The sequence below is a fragment of the Ciona intestinalis genome, chromosome 11 (genome assembly GCF_000224145.3).
Source record: "Ciona intestinalis chromosome 11, KH, whole genome shotgun sequence".
In the NCBI taxonomy this organism is placed as follows: domain Eukaryota; kingdom Metazoa; phylum Chordata; class Ascidiacea; order Phlebobranchia; family Cionidae; genus Ciona; species Ciona intestinalis.
This window is the reverse complement of record NC_020176.2, coordinates 4,135,507-4,147,572: the sequence shown is the minus strand read 5'-3', so window position 1 is coordinate 4,147,572 and position 12,066 is coordinate 4,135,507. Positions and strand designations below refer to the sequence as shown.

General features: G+C 39.2%; 1 protein-coding gene across 4 annotated transcripts in view; it reads right to left on the bottom strand.

The window, feature by feature from the left end:
- Positions 1-3,246: 3,246 nt before the first annotated feature.
- fos (transcription factor protein) overlaps positions 3,247-12,066 on the bottom strand; it is a 10,909-nt gene continuing 2,089 nt past the window's right edge. The window contains exons 1-4 of one of the 4 annotated variants that reach the window (XM_018813870.2): positions 11,581-11,726; positions 7,479-7,591; positions 5,160-5,615; positions 3,247-5,053 (exon numbers count right to left, since the gene is read on the bottom strand). In XM_018813870.2, the coding sequence (XP_018669415.1) occupies positions 4,112-5,053; positions 5,160-5,615; positions 7,479-7,591; positions 11,581-11,650 (1,581 nt within the window). In that variant the 5' untranslated portion in view covers positions 11,651-11,726 and the 3' untranslated portion in view covers positions 3,247-4,111. 4 annotated transcript variants of the gene reach the window in all.

Here is a 12,066-nt window from a genome sequence, read left to right as displayed (position 1 = left end):
CATACAAGAATGTGCTGTACATATTTACAAAGCAATTTGAATGTACTACTTAGTTATAAGCCAGCTTAAACTGACACGCTGCTTAGGCAAGCATAGGCTGTTTACTTGTGGTGATAGATTAGTATGCATACATGGGTCCCAAAACTTAATTAGAGATATATATTTGACAGCATCATGTGCAAATATCTCACCTTAAAAACGGATCAAAATATAAGACAATGTAACACACTACAAAGAATGTAATTAATATAGTTAAAGGTAATAAATGATTGTTGCTTACGTCTACAAAAATGAACAGAATATTGGACTGTTTACCAATAAAAGTCGTGAACCAGAGAAACGAATACTTATACCATATCTACATATATATCCATGGACCATGGGCCCGTTACCACAACTACATCTAATCTTACTGCTAGAAAATGTCAATGAACTAGTCTGGGCTCCATTGACAAAACGGCAACAACATTTAACAGTAGCTACAATGTACTTGTTGAGCACGTAATTTATTCTATTGTTTACCATTATCATAAAAGCATGCAGTATCACAAATAGCTTTGTGAACAAAAGCTAACTAAAAAACGTTTCGTAGTTATTCGCTTTAACATAAAGTATATATAACTAGTTTGAAAAACACAACACGAAACCACTCAAATCCCTCTCTATTTACGACTCCACTATGCCCGACCGACTGCAGCGAAGCGCCGGCGAATTTGACGCGACTGTCTGCTCGGATTGAATGCTTCATTTTTTCGTTTCGCTTTGAGCATTTCAGTTCTCATAATCGTAAAACGTGTATGGATATGCCCAAGGATTTATATTCCATTCACGTTTATGTCTTCAATGTTATTTTTGACCTGACCATTGTAAACGAAGCGGAAATTGCCATCTAAACAAGCAATTTGTTCACGCATTTTAACAAATCATTCAACCGTATCGACTTCATTGCGTCATCGATTTTAGTTTCTGAAAAAGTGATCAAATTTGTTGCTGTCGCTTGCTTGTGCTTGCTTAAAAAGTCGCCAATTTCTACGTTAGTATAGTAGATAGTTCGTAGGGTGTTAAATAAGTTTGTATAGATTTTATATAGGAAGTAGTTTATAGTTTCACTGTTTTTATTTCAAATTCTTGAATTCCCAGCGGTTAGACAACTTAAAAATACCTGTCGCAAGGTGGCGCAAGAACACCGTTTGGACATATCAAGTAATTTGACAGCCGCCTGCTTCAAAATCAGGTAGGTAAGATTTTTATAATTTACATTTTAGTAATTATTGGCTTGTTTAAAATTGGTTCGGAAATCGGTGTACATGTGAAACAAATGTCAGAACTCGGTTTTTACTAAGTACTGACGTTTGTTTTTTGTCCTTTTTATGATTCAGTGTCTAGTTCTTAATACTGTACTTCTCCAAGGTGTAAGTAAAACGGAAGTGTATGAAAAAATTCCCAAAATTGGACGGTGAAAATTTCCTTCACACTTATACCGCGGCCATTGTTTTACAAATGAAGAAGTTTGGAAATGCGTAATTAGAATCTTCGGGGCTTATTGCTGTGGTTTCACAGCGGTAATTGTGACGGTACAGAAGCTTGAACTGCGTGCGAACATTGCGTAAAACCAAAGCTAGACGCTGCAGGAGAGAATGCAGACTCTTTCGCGTGTGATCGCACTACTATTGTGCAGCCACACGTAACAATCGTATCGACGTCAGCGCTTGACGTCAAACGCCCCATTGTGTGAGTGATAATGGGAAAAAAGAGAGTTACCTACGTCACAATCGCTCGCTTTTATCGCGGTCTAGCATTGTGCTCTTGTGAACTTTTCGATTATTCCAAGTTTTGAGAAATGTTTTTGTTGGAAATTTTGGAAAATTTGTTTTGCACTCAGACCTACATTTCACATATGACGTTTAATTTACAAGTGTAAGCGGCTAGACACCGCATTGACGTGTTAAGCTGAAAGGCAAGCCCCAGTAATGTGTATTTACTGACCGACATTGTCGTTTCTAAATTAATAAAAACTTATTCCGAGAAATCATATTACACAAACAATGTTATAAATAGGCACCCTACTAAAGCACAATGATTCCATTTCTTTATAAGAAGTTAATATGCGACTCATTTCGCCGGCCTTTGTTAATTTTACCCAGTATTGAAATGATAGTAAGGTTACGAAGCGTCTTACGTTGTTTGTGTTTTTCCATGGGTGGCCACTATACGTAAATCATTCTCTGAAATGTGTGTACACCGTAAACGGTGTGTCCTTGGTTGTCGTGTGTCTTTACATTAACATTCGATTCAGCACTATTTCTGTTTGTTCTGTCGCTTGTGACGTCACACTCGTGATATTTGTTACCGCCACGCTTGATTCGGTAGAGAGAAGGTTACTAATAAGGTAAGGATTATGCAATCACCGGAAACTAACAACCTATGAACCCAAACTATATTTCGTATAGTTACGTCATTGTTACAAAAGGTGGCGAAATTTCTTTATATTTTATTATTTTTTACATTTACCCACGATTCTCTTTATCTTAAATTGCAGTCCGAATTTGCCCTCTGGCACTACATCTTATATCTCATGTATCGCTTTATTTTGCCGCGGGCTTGTAGATTCATTTTTACCCGAGGCTACGCGAAGTCGGACGAATATAGACCAATATTTTCATAGATCAACACCGCGTGCGCATCACCCACGTAAAAAACGACCTTTAAAACGAGTTTGCACAATTCAATTTCTTGATTTTAACTTGTACTTGAACCAAATTTCGTCCATAAGAATGCGTATTAACACGCCGCTTCTCCAGCCAAATCCCAACTTATACATAGCAGGCGGAGATTTCCAGAAACTTATAAATAGTTTTACGCAACGCAGGCTGTTGATCTTGAGGTTTAGTTTAAAGTCATGATGACAAAGTACATGTGTGTGCTCTGTGTCGTATTTCAAATGGTCCTTTATACCAGGGCCAAGTCACGAGGTACTCCAAGGGGTGTGCTTTAATCGCATTTTTACTTAAAACGATCACGTGCACAAGTCACGGGGGTTCTCGTAACCTGATTACGAGCTAAACCCATCACGAAGATTCTTTTAATTTTTTAGACATTTCCGTTTTACAAAATATCGTTTTTACCAAAAAAACCCGACGACCGCTAAGAATTCGTTCCTCTATTTTTAACAAAAACTTGACATGCCGAAACCTTACACCGTAACGGACGTAAGAACGTGACTGCTGTATAATATGAAACGGAGCGTAAACGTTTAAAAATGTGTTTTATTGGATTGAAATAACTGTACGTAAAAAATCTACGTCATAACGTACACCAGTGTTCCCGAGTAACTTTGATTGTTGTACATAAAGATAGAAACTGCAGCATAAAAAGGCGAGGATATACATTGAAGTGCAAAAGTTGATTTATCTATAGCTATGAGTTAGAAAAATATAACGTATGGAATAGATATAACTTGAATAGATCTAAAAGTTAAAAATCAATTGCCTGTAAATAATTCGGAAAATATGTTTGCTCCTGCTGGCTTTTATGGGTAATATGAATCACTGTATAGAAGTGTATGAGCCGTTGGGAAGCAGTTTAAGTATAGGTATTCTGGCAATGTGTAAGGGAGACAGAGAATCAATTGCTCAAACTGTACAGGTTGTTTACTGCTTTTGTTGGTAGAAGCTTGATTAACTCTGCGGCGCAATATCAACAAAACACCAGCTTATTACACGAAAATATACGAAATAGCGACAGTAGTAGAAACAAGTGGCAGCTTAATAATAAATGGGAATGTGTGTGCGGCGCAAATAAATAAGCTTCGGACGTGTGGAATAAGTTACTACTGGCAAGAACGCGTTAAATAAATTAATGAATAGTTAAATGTGTCAGGTTACCAAACACCTTCAAATGAAACGAAAATGGGTCAGGCGAATTCACTAAGAGACCACGTCACCTTGAAAAGCAAGTAGAAAAATAAATTTGACTGTACAGGCAAGAAAACGGTGAAACTTGTGGTGGAAAATATCGTCTTTTGAATGTTTCAGCAACAAATATACAACGAGTGTCGTCGAAACGCACGGGATATAAAACAAAGTTTTTGCTGCCTTTTTACATGAAGCGTTTATAGGGAAAGCAACTTCGGCGATTTCACTGAATCTGGGCTGTTGTGGCTTTCGCTTGATGAGCTCCTTCTGTGCGCTGCCGAGCACGACTGTGCTGGCTGCTGTTGAAGGTGGCTGCTCAATACCGGGAATGATTGGCCATCAGCCGGAAACGACGTCACTGAGGCTGTGTAAGACGGGGTCGTCGGGAGTCGAGGAGTCTGGAAAAAATCTGGGCACGGAGTGCTGACTGAAGAGGTTTGGTAATTGTATGACATATCCGTAGTGGCTGTGGTGGTGTTAAGTCCTCCGGAGGTGCTGCTTGGGAAGGTGAAGACGCCGCTGCTGATCGAGGGAGTTGTGAGCGTGCATACTGGGGTGTTGAGTGGGGCTTCAGATATTGCCAATGGTTCGAGGTTCATGTTAGGAAACCTGGTTGGCGGGGTTCCGTAGGATTGTGAGTGGAGAGACAAGTCAGTCGGCCCTGTGCTGTTGGGTGCGCAGGTAGATGGAAGAGATACGGGAAGGGTAGTGTCTTGGTTGGAATACTCAGTGTAATACCCAGGGTGGGTGTGTGTGTTGTCTGGTACGCATGAATCGGTGTGAGGTTGTGGCATCATCTCCTCCATCACTTCCGGAGGTGGGACGAGCGACATCTCGTGCATTCCTCCAACCATGTTGCTCTGCATCATCCGATCATCATGAGCAAGAAGAAGATGCTCACTGGCTCCGATCCCTGCTTTGCACTGAGGAGAATGCGCGGCAAGGAGGAACTCAAGGTGCTCCTTCTCCTGCTGTAGGGACATGATCTCTTGATGGAGGATACTCTGATGATCCTCCAAGTGATCTGTTTCGCCCTGGAGTCGATCTGTGAGCTCTCGTCGTCGGTTTCTGCATTTTGCTGCCGCGATTTTGTTTCTTTCTCTTCGAATGTGACGTTTTGTTGCTTCAGCTGGGCTTAACTGAATAACGAAACGTTTTATTAAAAATGAATCCAACAATAAACTGAAAAACTATATACCAATTTGGAGTTTAATTTCGGATTAAGTATCAAACGTTTATAATTACCTCATGGTCTTGGAACTTTCGTTTTCTTCCTGGCGTTCCTTTCGGTCGGGGAGGAACAGCCGAGTTTGCTTCCATCTTCACTCTCTTGTTTCCAGTGTTTGTTCTTTGCAGAGGAGGTGGAAGCTGCTCCCCTTGTTGAAACCGGTGATGTGGAAGATCATGGTGGCTAATGGTGATTGCGGAGCTCTCATCTGTCCTCCCGACGTGGGGAGAAGAAACTGTGTTCGGAGGAGTTCGGGTCCTCATTCCAACGTTGCTTGTGGTAACCAACCATTGGAGGTCGGGTCGGCTCATTACTGTAGGGAGGTCATGACTTTGATTGTGTGTTGCTTCTCCGTAACTTGGTGGAATGCCGGCCATCGGTTGTTGGATTTGTCGCAGGTCTCCTGAACTTCCGTACAGAGGTTGATGAATGCCTAAGTCACTCGCTGGTCCGTATGGATATGCTCGAAGTGACTGTGGAGAAATATATAGATTAGATCAAACCATGAGAGCGTTGAATTCCTTCACAATAGTTCTAGTAATACGAAACCAATCGGTAAAGCGATTCTGATTTCTAGTTCCTGTTTGGGCGGTAAATAATCATTTAAACCTAAAGTCAAATTCTGTTTACTGTTGTTCGAATTCCTGTGCCGACTAACACGACAGGAATCCGTAAAATGAAAGATCGCATTAGCTAAAAGTTTCAGGTGACGCGAAGGAAGTGAAATCATCGCTATGCGAAACACTAGTTCGATTTTCGCGCTCCCCAAACCGACATGTAGTAGCTACGAGCGAGTACGTTCTCGCCTACTACCACTTGATTGTCAAGCAATTGTTAAAGCCCCTTTTTCGCCGAGGACACTCTTCGCTTCAAAACAGCTGACTCGCTATGACGTCAATGCGCACGCTTTAACGTAAGAAGAAAATCCAGCTCGGTTTTTATGTGCTCGAGATCACAAGCTATTTTCGCACCTCAAACTTAGGTGAAACGCTAATCTTTTTTATTAAACGTTAACAATTATCATTGAAACTTATTATTTTTTAACTTAACCAGCGTAAATTTGTAGCGAAATTACCAGATTAATTTAAACTAAAATTTGGTTTATTGTTTTACTTTGTAGTAACTTGTTTTAAATGTACCTACTTACTTATTTTATATATCAAAACTCACCTTTTTCAAAAATATTCTTCCTCTTAATTCTTATTAATTCAATTTTACTCAACGGTTTATTAAACCTATAATAATTTCTCGGTACGAAACTTAAATTTCTGTAACATGGTAAAATATTTGAATAACATTTATGAGTAACTGCCTGGGAGATAGTAACCTTATTCTATATCTTGGTGTATTAATATACTCTCTGGAAATAAAGTTTCTTATTAACCCTGCTCTAGTGGGTTCTGAATCTAAATGTTGTTGGGTGCTCGGGTAAAAACACCTAAATTTCTACTCTGCTACGAAAACAAGTTCACTCGATCTTACGACCTTGTTTACCGCTATAGAATCCTCTTGTAATAAACAGGGGGGTCCTTTCGACGCTGGTACACGCGCTGTTATGACGTAACGTGGGTTGTTTGTGGCCTATTAACCAAGCTGGGCAAGGGCGAGAAAAAGGCGACACAAAAAGCGAGAGCGAACGTTGCGCAATAATGAGAAAGTGCGCGAAGGTTGAACTAAACCCGGCTATTTTTATGTAACGTGTATTTAACTTTCAATACCCATCGTGACTTTTATATATGTTTGTTTTAAAATTAGGTTAGTAAACATGTAAAAAAAATTTAAACTTGACTCCCGAAGAAACAAATATATCCTAAATTAAGAAATATTATCGCAGGGTTAATGGGCCGTTACGGGAAAATGTTTTGCGGGTAAACTACTTTAGCTGTCTTCTTGTACTTTAGATAAACAACTCCCTCTCGTATTCCCAGGGGTGCGGACGCGTGAATTCCAACTCGGTTCTCGGCTGCTATGACGTCACTGGTAAATCCCCGATTACGTCACGTACCCAACTCGCTTTTGTTTAACAGATTATTCCCTAATTAACCGCCAACTTTGAAGGTCAAACGGAATTCCGACAGGGGGAATTCGCTGTTTTTTAAATTAATTCGTTTGCGGGGCGAAAATTTAGTAAGCCTAAATCACACAACGAATAATTTAATTTGCTAAATCTAATTGCAAACTTTAGGGAATTTAAATCGGTGATTTTAAAATTTTAAAACGAACACATTTGCTGTTATTTTTATCATTTATTAAACTAAAAATAAAACATTATTAAGAATTTATAAAAAAAAAGATTGTCAAAAATTGAGTTGTATTAAAAATGTCTAAATTCTTACCTGGTTTAGATGTTGATCAGCGCGCTGGGCGAACGCGATGTCAGATTCGAATGCTGCACTTTGTGGTGGGCATTGCTCGCCATACACGGTGCTTAGTTCTTGATACATTCCTCCTAGAGTTTTGCAATGCAAGGTTCACGTCAGTTCAGTTGAAATATTTTCAAATTGTTTTTCGCTGATGTTTAGTTTACTATTTATATAATCTGAAACGAGCGTAGGTTTATTAGACATTCCAACGATTTCTGGAAAAATATTTGTCTAACCTACGCATTAAAGTCAAAATTAAAGCTTTAGTAGCAGTCAATGGACGTCTAGACAATACTGGTGACATTGTATGACCTGTGACTCACGGCAAACTCTTTTAAACCAGCTGGGATTCGCTACTATTAAACAAACTATCACATACTACGAGCGTAGTGAGTCACTGCTTCGCTATGGACAACTATTGTCTCTCGATTACTGGCGACGTTGCCGAAAAGCGAGCGTCGTCTTATATACCGGGACGTTCTTTCCGCGCTCTCCTTGCCGTTCTGTCGTGACGCAGGCAACGGCTTACGTTTACGTAAAGCCGAAAATTCGAGAGACCTTTAGGCGAGAGGTCGTTTCTCCTCACTGGAGTGTCAATAGGCTTTTGCTTTGGCTACCCCTATACACATAAAACCACAAAACAAATAGGGCTGATCAAAAAACGACGACATTCTAAATAAAGCACGCCACGAAATAGATAAATATAACCGCAGATTACGATTTGGTTAAGTTTGTTGTTGTTTGTTGACACGTTTTTACCACAGATTAAGGCTGTAGGTGTGACTTTGTTTTTTACAGCCACGAAAATTAACATAAGTTATGTATAACTTTCGAATAATAATGTTTAGAAAAAAATGAAACTTGTTTTTCTTTTATTATTGGCCAATACCCGTTTAACATGGATTCTAGGTTCAAAATATATGAATTAGTAATTATGTATGAATAATTTATATAAATAGTATATATATTTTTAGTGTTGACATATTATATAATTTTTATTAGCATGTATTTTTAGTGTTTACCGAAGAATTATTTGTCGTCGCAAATTATATAATATCTGTATATAAGCATGTACGCATGTAGAAATTTTTTGTGCGTCTAATTTCTGCTGATTTGCAGATTATACGTACGAGGTCTCGCCAGCGAGCGCCGCTATGACGTTGACGCAGCCTTTCAACCGTGGCGACGCAATACGTCAACGTCATAACAGGCTTGCGTCAAGTTACGTCGCCGCTGGGAGAAATGCACGCGTCGGGGCGTTTCTTCGTTGAGGCGTTTGTATTCGAGAAGCTTGACTGGTTCGGTCGAATTTCTTTGTTATCCTAAATTCTAAACATAGGTTTGTTCTTTGGAAATTGGAGTTTCCATTGTTAAAGATGAAGTGTCTGAAAACACGATTTTGCGCACAGTTTTGCACACGGTTATGGGTTTCAGGCAATACACATATGTTAGGGTGGGGGAAGATGGAACACTTTTTTTTTATTTTCTTGTCCCATTCGGTAGTAAACAAAAACATTCAAAGAATTATAAAACCGTACCAAATATTGTGTTATTTACCAAAAAACATATATTTTGCATTTAAAAGTTTTTTTATAACAAAAATAATTGGTTCCATGCTTATAAATTGAATTTGTAAACATATTCTCAAAATTGCAAATTATTGGCGTGTAAAGAATTCACTCGAAAACGGCTGTCGGTAGTGGTAGTATTCAACATACGATGTTAGCGATCGATAAATATGGACTATGGACCAATGGTTGACCACACGATTCACAACCGGATCTACCGACAGCTCATCTTTTGCGCTTCTCTTTTGCGTTAAAGCGCGTTTTACCTTTTTATTAGCAGATCTATTGTTTTACTAATTCGTGTCGTGTTTGTTCCTTTATAGCTATAACGTGCGTCATATGTTGGCAGGTTCATGCGCGCCGTAGGTAAAAGTTTAGGTCACCTAAACTGAATTTACGCACTAAGTGGTAACACGGCCTTTCTATTTTAAGATTTATCTCTTAATTGTATAGCCTTAGAACGTACCGTTTGAAGCTCTTGTGAACGAATACACTCCGTTCTTCGTATGCACGCACGCGACCATCCTGCCCTGAAGCTTTTTGTCGTCGATTCTTCTACGTCAAAGTATGCTGCGCTCGCATGTGTTGTAGCATCATAATGCTTTACTGTGACGCCACCTCGCACTAATAAAATGGATGTCGCCCTCGCAATTATGACGTCACAGTGTGCGACTGCCCAACTTTCCCAAGCTTAGAAAACAGGTGCGAACGCGCGTGACATTAGCACGTAGGTAGAACTTTATAAAAACAAGCTTTCGTTTGAAATACGTATTTTTGTCTGATTTTATTTGGTCGACGTGGATAAGCTGTTATGCCATCACGAGTTGTCGTAAGCACAAATGTGGCTTAAATGCGCTATGTATACCAAACTACGCCGTTATCCTTCACCTTCACTGCAAAATCAACATTTTCTGCTTTGGTTGTAAGATGTGCTAAGAGATATTTTGCAGGAGTGAATTAAAAAAATGTCGACAACGGTGTCTGGATCCATTTTTACGCATTTAATCGCATCGGCCTGATTATTTGCCTACAGTTTCCACAGAGCTAACACTCGTTTCCTTGGGAAGCGCTAACATGCCAGTTATTTGCATCTACAAGCGTATAGGACTCGTGGGAAGATAGCTAAGCTTTGCCGCCTCTGGCATGCCGCCCTCTTCCATGCAAAAACATTCGAGAGTTAATAAAAACACGCGATTGAAGCATGTAGGTTCGTTAGTGGGGTGTCGCAACAATGCGGAATTTTTCCTAGACGCTGCAATTGTTACGTAAAGACACGTGATGGTGACGTCACAGTTCGGGTCGGTTTCTGTACTTTTCAACCCATAGAGTAGGTTGGCGGTGTCAGCCGGTTCATTTTAACAGATTTTAGCCCATCACACGAAGTGTCGTAAAAAAGGCAAGCACTTTACAGTTCTGCATATTGTCCATGGCGCAAAAATCGCATAACTTTTGCTTCGGTCTATGTTTTTGGTGTGAGTGGTAAGTTTTCCAACAACAGACGCTGTATAGTCATGATGAGTAGCATAATTTCGTTTCAATTATCATTTTATAAACATGCGGTTAAGACGTATAGGTCGTTCACCGTAATAATCATTTATCTCCGCTATACTCATACCCCATAGGTTTCGGTAAACATGTAATACCTAAGACAAAATGACCGCGATGCTTCTTTCAGTTGTGGGCGCGTGCTTTGCATCGTAAAGAGAATTGTGACGTAACAATACCCGATTAATAAATGGCGAAGAATAAACAATGGGCCTCATGCCTTTTAACAATTGGTTTATAAAGATCTTCTCTCAGCACGTGATATCGAATTTAGCTACGTCACGAGATGTTACGTCATCAAGGTGATGCTTCACACGTGATGTTCATTGTTTGAAAGGTTACACATTGAACTAAAAATAGGATCTGTATTATATTAATCATTTATTTACTCGTGTGTTTTGGCAACAATCCGCCGACTATAACATGGACGGCGTATTGCGCATCTCAAATGCTTCATGCCCGCATCGCGATGTAAATATAAAACTTTCGCGTAGTATTGTAGGGTAAAGATAGATATCGTTATCATATATTATTCAATATTTCTACGTTTTATCAATTACCAGCGGGTTTCAGAGTCGTGAGGATACGTTATATATAATTCTGTAAATATTCTTTGCTTACTACCAAATGGTATCATAAAACAGAATAAAATTTGTATTTACACTTCAGATAATTATGCGCAGTTCATATTTCAACCGACCAAAGAAATTATTTAAAAGCTTCGTAACCTTCTCTCTCTTGTTTCGCAACTGTGGAAAAAAAAGACTTCGATCTTTACAAAAATGCGCATCTCGTTCCCCACCTAGCGGCATCGCTTTCTAATTGGAGATTCTTACGCGGACTGTATAGGCCTGCGTATGTTTTTTTGCACATAACGACGCGCTTTTTGCTCATTTCATTTTTTAAAAAACTTTTTCAGATGACCACCTGTAAGCCTAAATTTTGAATGTTGAAATATTTACCTCTAAGCGGAGGTCCGTATCGCATCAGGGCTTGTGTGTTCCTCGCTCTTGTTAATTGAGCAAGTTCCATAACATCAGGCTGGGTAACGAAGGCAAGGTGTCGAGATAAATATGCTTCTTGCTCTAAAACGGAATAAAATAAAAAAGGATTAAAAAAGTTAAATGAATTAGGTATATAAAACATAATATATTTTGTGTGTGTCTCTATGAATACAATAACTAAGATCAAATTAATTAAAACAACGGAGGGAATACGCCGCTAAACAATAGTCGCTGAAAACGCGTTATATTGAGACAAAAAATAAAAGAATAAAAGCTACCTGGCCCACCGTGTGGTCGATACCGTATGTACTAAAAACCGATTTGATCGGACTTTTTACAACTTTTTTAGTACGACACCAGAAAATATACAACCGATTCATATGCATAGCTCATATATGGGATAGCGTAGTTTTAATACTGACATATAGGCCTACTGTTGGCCCG